Genomic DNA, 5,789 nt, shown 5'->3' with positions numbered 1-5,789 from the left:
GAAAAGGCAGCCCTACAAAGATAACCTTGGGCACCGAGCCTATTGGAGCTTAACCAACACAAAGACTTTATTATCCGATCTCATGTGCTATATTTCCATTACGATCGCAATAAGTACAACATCCTGTTCTATGCTCGTCATCATATATTTTCACCCGCTTGTGGTGACATCACACAGTCACAAAAGAGCCACCAGAACGCCTCACAGTGGTTTGTTTGTTTTTTGTTTCCTAATGATTTGTCCCTGGTGGCAAGTTGGGTCAGAGTCAAGGATGTGAAGTGGTTTGATTAAAGCGCACCCATTAAAAGTCGTGTGCCAAAGCTTGGGTATAAACTTTGTAAAGCCAGATGCATAATGCACACGCCGCGATCACCTTACCTCACCGGCCGGGTTGCCGTGGCAACAACACATGCATAATTGAATGGCAGCTGAGTGCGACTAGAAGGCGGCTTAGGCCGGCGGCCCTTTTTTAGATCGGATTAATAGGCGCTGGTAAATCCATGGCAAACTCAACTGGAAGCGAGAAGGAAGGAGCCGCCTTGCCAAATTGTGCACCGTGATGTAAAGTGGAGCATAGGGTTGCTCAAAAATGGACGGGATGGCGGCGGAGGGTCAGGCCAAGCCACAGAAGCGGGTGAGGTTCCGGGTGGCTTCGGGGAGCAGCGGTCGGGTGCTGAAAGAGATATACAAAGACGAGGGGCCCAGCGACTCGCTCGACTCGGACTGCACCAGCAGCTCGGTGGCCAGTGGGGATGGACCGCCTTACGGGTACCTGGGGTCTGAGCTGGATGACAGCGAGAGCGAACCTGACGAGCTGCTGGTGTACGCCGCCGGGGCCGCCAAGGACCAGAGGTTCACCCCCAAAAGGGTCAACATCCTCAGCAAGAACGGCACTGTGAGGGGGGTCAAGCACAAAGTGAGCGCGGGTCAGACGCTCTTTGAAAACCTTCCCCATTGCAACAGTGTAAGTGCTGCTTATTATCACCGGAGTATCGGCTCAACAAAAACTACTTTGATCATTTTTCGGAAAAAATTAAATATAAAATTGCAAGTTCAAATCGACAAGTTTAGTCCAAGGTATTGCAGATTTGAAGACTTTTCATAGACCTTTTTTGATATAAAACTTCAATAACAAGCACATCATATAAAAATGAAAGCAACACACCCAAGAATAAAATGCTACGTGAATTGCTTTTCAATTTGTGGCTTCTTAACTTGTAAATCATTGCCATTGATTGGGAAGTGGCATCCCATTTTATCGACTTTATCCCTTCTAGAAGCTAACGAATAAACGTTGATGTGAGAGGTTATCAATGGCAAGAAATTGTACCACATTAGATTTGTTTTTCTAATTACCAGTATAGACTTTAGAATCAAAATCTTTTGTCATTTCCTGAATATTATTTGCTGTTTTCTAACTTTATAATCCAATATATTCTGAAGAAAATATAAGGTTCACTCCAATGTGTGTGTGTATTTCTTATTTTAAGCTAAACTTACTCAAAACTGGTAAAACCATGTCAATGACATTCCTAGTCAAGAAAGCCTACTAGAACATGTGAACTTTATTTGGCAATGGTCGAAGCACTGGCGCCAAGTTTGTGGTTACTCGCATTGAACATCAATTTGAAGGTAATTGGCTAATTCTGAACGTAGCAACACACCCAGTTAAGAGGGTGTGTGGATTTTTATCAAAGGGTAATTTTTACTCCCCCCTCTTTAAAAATATTTTGTTCAATTGAGGTCAAATTGATGGAGGGAAAAGTTTTGAAATAATTGATCTCAGTCTTTTTTTTTTTTAATATCTCCGAAACCTGAAATTTGAACAGGGGTTGGCTCTATATCCCCCTGTAGACATGTTAACCACTAGGCCAACTATGTGATACATATTCATATTGGATCCATGAAAAGTATTACAGCTCTTTACTAAAACAAAGATAATCTCAGTGTAAGGTGCTCTTTGTGCGCTGCCCGGCTACAACAGAAAACAAAGTGCTGAGAATTCATTAACCTGATTAGTTTTTTTGGACACACTTACCGGAATGCATTAATCTTTAATTCCACACTGACCTTATCCTACTGTTGTGGCCTTTCATGCTTTCCAGACAAGCAGCTCCACTACACAACAAACTTTCTAACAATGACAAAATATGAAGTGTGATCAGAGTACCTCTAGTGGTATGCAAAAAAAAAAAAAAAAAAAATCACTGAATAAAATGATCAAACATTTTCTTTTTTATGTTGTTCAGCTGTATTTAACTTTTAAATGCAAAGTACTGTATTTGCATTTAATCTTTGAGAACTGTTTATTAAAAGAAAATCATTAAATTTAGAGCTGACATGATGTTTATATATAGGTGTCACTCAACTCACTCAATTGTCCCTTTAATCTTGTTCTCAGGTGGAGTCATTGCTGGAATTTGGTCGGATTGTGATCTACACCACCAGCTTTCGTGTGGTGAGAACCACTTTTGAGCGCTGCGAGCTGGTGCGCAAGATCTTCCAGAACCACAGACTCAAGTTTGTGGAGAGGAACATTGCTCTGGACAGCGACTACGGCAAGAAGCTTGAAGAGCGCTGCAAGCGGGTGGGAGAGCTTCCGTCGCTACCCGTCGTCTTTGTGGACGGACGCTACCTCGGGGTCAGTTTTTTACCTTCATGGTTGAAGTGCCATGATTAGTGTCTTGAGAAATACTTCAATCAATCCTAGTGATGAGTGCTGTGGTTTATAGTTTTAGATTTAATATATATATTAGATATATTATCTCTTTTAAAAAAATATATACATATTGTTATGATTGTATTGTTAAGTGTATCGGAATTGAAATTCTATAATCCAAGAATAACTTGCTTCCTAAACATTTCTTGCAATTATTCAACTGTAGTGGTGAGTGCAATAATATTTTTTTGTATTTTCACATTAATTTTTTTCTAACAAAATGGCTTACATAGCACATTTATTTAAGTAACCCACAGAGAGCTAAACCTCTCATCAAATCCTTTTGTCTTTTTTAAACACTGAACACGGTCTTCGGCAAAAGACCCCAAAACTGTGGCAATGTTTGCCATTTTAAAACACTGACATTCCACATGATTCCATCATGTTGTTCAAATTAAAACTTTATCACACAGCCCCAGTCGAAAAATGTTTTGCTGACATCCCACCACTACTTATTTTTTATCTAAGTATTTATATAAATAATGTTTCAGGGTGCTGAGAAGATACTAAGCATGAATGAATCAGGAGAACTGCAAGATCTTCTGACAAAAATTGAGGTTAGTTATCAAATCTGATTGTAGGATACATAGACCCCCCCCCCCCCACCCCACCCCCCCCCACACACACACACACGCCATCATTAAACTCGAGCAGTGTAAAAGATTTGTAGTCAATAAGTGACCATCATAATGGATGGCCCGTTATTGATTTGGGTTCCAACACATTAACTCCTCCACTGCAATGCAGAACATGTACAGTAAGTACATTGTGGTAGTACTTTAGAGTGCCTTGTTGCGGTGTGGAAAAGACTTTGGACGAACCAGTAGATAATTATTTTATTCAGCATGAAATATGAATTTTATATTCCAGTTAGCAGAGGGTTCACTCAGATATATTTTCACGGCTCAACACGTAGTTATGTGTAGGCGTAAGAAACATTTATTAGCATTTATTTTCCATGTCAAAGTAGTATTTGATTAGATGTTTACATGGAAAAAAACATTCTTCAATCCGATCAGAATTTGGATTAAAACTATGATACGATACACTGTTTTCATGGACACTGAAAATAATTGATTGATTAGGACTTGTGTGTTTATGCGTCACACAGAACAAATCATTTTGACATGCGCAGTGACAAAATATACCTGAAATAGTCGAAGCTGTAACAATTTCCAAGTCAACAAAACGTCTCTCCGTCCACTTCTACTTTAAACATGAGCATTATTTTTGCATAATTTGTGCTGTTACGTGGAGTAAACATTTCCTAACGAAGCTACATTATTTTGTGTCATTTTCTTATTTTTGCTGTTACGTCAAGTTAACACTTTAACGAAGCTTCTTTCAATCGCTCTGCTTCTACCAGCTCTCGGGAATAACAGAAACACGTATACTAACGTCACAGACATGCGCGGCTACGTATTTTTACGGGTTTATGTGAACGCAGCCGCTGACATTTGAGAGCGGCAAGGTTCCGGCACATTTAACGTCCACGCCCACAGCATTCGAGAGCGGAGACAAGAGCTTGAGATTTTGTTTGTCGAGAGTGCTGCCATCCCTAATAAACTGCACTTGTACTTACATCTCTGCTCCCAGAGGGTGCAGCACCCCGAGACGTGCCAGAGTTGCGGGGGCTTTGCTTTTGTCCCGTGCCCAACGTGCCATGGCAGCAAGATGTCTGTGTTCCGTAACTGCTTCACAGACTCCTTCAAAGCCCTCAAGTGCACTTCCTGTAACGAGAATGGACTGCGGCCTTGCGGGAGCTGTAGCCAGTGAAAGAATCATCATGTGAAGTGCCTGAACACATATCTTCTCTTCTGAGGACCCCCCCCACCCCAAAAAATGACTCTCCTACTCTATTGCCATTGTGAAAATATTTTTGTAATGTAACATGTACTGTATGTTTTGTGCATTTGGTCAATATGCAATTTACATTAAAGAAACAAGAAAACGCCATTATTAATTTATTGTAGAATTCACAGCATATGAACAAAGTGAGTAAATCGAATCACAGCATAGCAGAGTAACATGTTTTGAGGCTTGCTTTTAAGGATTTACACAAAAAAGCAAAACTGTTTCTCAGCGTCTAACCAATGTTTTGGTTGTTGGTTTTTTTTACAGGCGAAAATATTTGTCAATGGCTTTTGAAATGTCAGTATTTTCGACACAATAGAATGTGTGGATTGTCTCTCAGCAAACAAAATACAATTTTGTCACTCATTACATACCTCATCACAAAAAAAAAAAGAGTTTTATGATTAACTGTACTGTGAAGGCCTTTCTCAAAGCATGCACAGATTCAACCAAGTACTAATCGAACACCATCAGTGCAAGGGAAATATTTTTCTCTCTCTGGACATAAAGAAAAGCAGACACATTAGTGGATGCTTGTCTCAAAGCATTCACGCAACAATTACTTTTGGGAATGGCTGTTTCTCAGCATGCACAACATAAGAAAAATAACCCCCATTATTTTTTTCCTCTCGGAACTCTATATAAAAAAAATAATAATAATTAAAACGAGATTGTGAATCACAATATACAGTGCGAATAAATGCTCGTCTTTCAGGATTCGGACAATTACACTTTTGGAATGGATGTTACTTGGAATTCACAGCATAGGAAAAATATTTTACTTTTTTCTCTCTAAACCTAAAGAGGGTGAAATGAAAAAAAAACAACGTTTTTAAATCACATATGGATGATTGTCTTTCGAGGTTAACGGCTTATTTTTTTCCTTTCCAAACTTAAAAAAATAAACACAAAAATAAAGGCTTTAAATATTTTGGAGGACTGGATGTCTCAACATTCACACCATGTGGAAAAATGTTGTTTTTCTCTCAAATGAAAAAACAAATATTTTGAACCACACTCTTACAGTATATTTTTCTTGAACCCCAAATGACACTGAAGACGATATTTGAGCCTCAACATGCACAGATGAAAAAAAATCTGCACACCATGTGAATGCTGAGAGACGAATGTTGTTAGCCCATTGTGCACTTCCAGCCACTGAGGGAAAAAAACATGTACACTAAAAACAAAGATGCTCAATATATTCTCGCTCTCA

At 39.4% G+C, this 5,789-nt stretch overlaps 1 protein-coding gene across 2 annotated transcripts; it reads left to right on the top strand.

Moving 5' to 3' along the window:
* The first annotated feature begins 516 nt into the window (after positions 1-516).
* Positions 517-4,518, top strand: grxcr1a (glutaredoxin and cysteine rich domain containing 1 a). Of its 2 annotated transcripts, XM_085905729.1 has the most exons (5): positions 517-964; positions 2,402-2,661; positions 2,718-2,724; positions 3,211-3,276; positions 4,316-4,518. In XM_085905729.1, the coding sequence occupies exons 1-5, from the start codon at positions 590-592 to the stop codon at positions 4,493-4,495; spliced, it is 888 nt and encodes a 295-aa protein (XP_085761855.1). In that variant the 5' UTR covers positions 517-589; the 3' UTR covers positions 4,496-4,518. The 2 variants fall into 2 exon arrangements, with proteins under 2 accessions (XP_085761855.1, XP_085761856.1); XM_085905730.1 differs by lacking the exon at positions 2,718-2,724 and having other exon boundaries at positions 2,402-2,641.
* The last annotated feature ends 1,271 nt before the right edge of the window (positions 4,519-5,789 follow it).

This window comes from Syngnathus leptorhynchus, chromosome 2 (assembly GCF_054491065.1).
Source record: "Syngnathus leptorhynchus isolate UIUO chromosome 2, UIUO_Slep, whole genome shotgun sequence".
In the NCBI taxonomy this organism is placed as follows: domain Eukaryota; kingdom Metazoa; phylum Chordata; class Actinopteri; order Syngnathiformes; family Syngnathidae; genus Syngnathus; species Syngnathus leptorhynchus.
The sequence above is the reverse complement of the archived record's forward strand: the minus strand, read 5'-3'. Positions and strand labels throughout refer to the sequence as shown.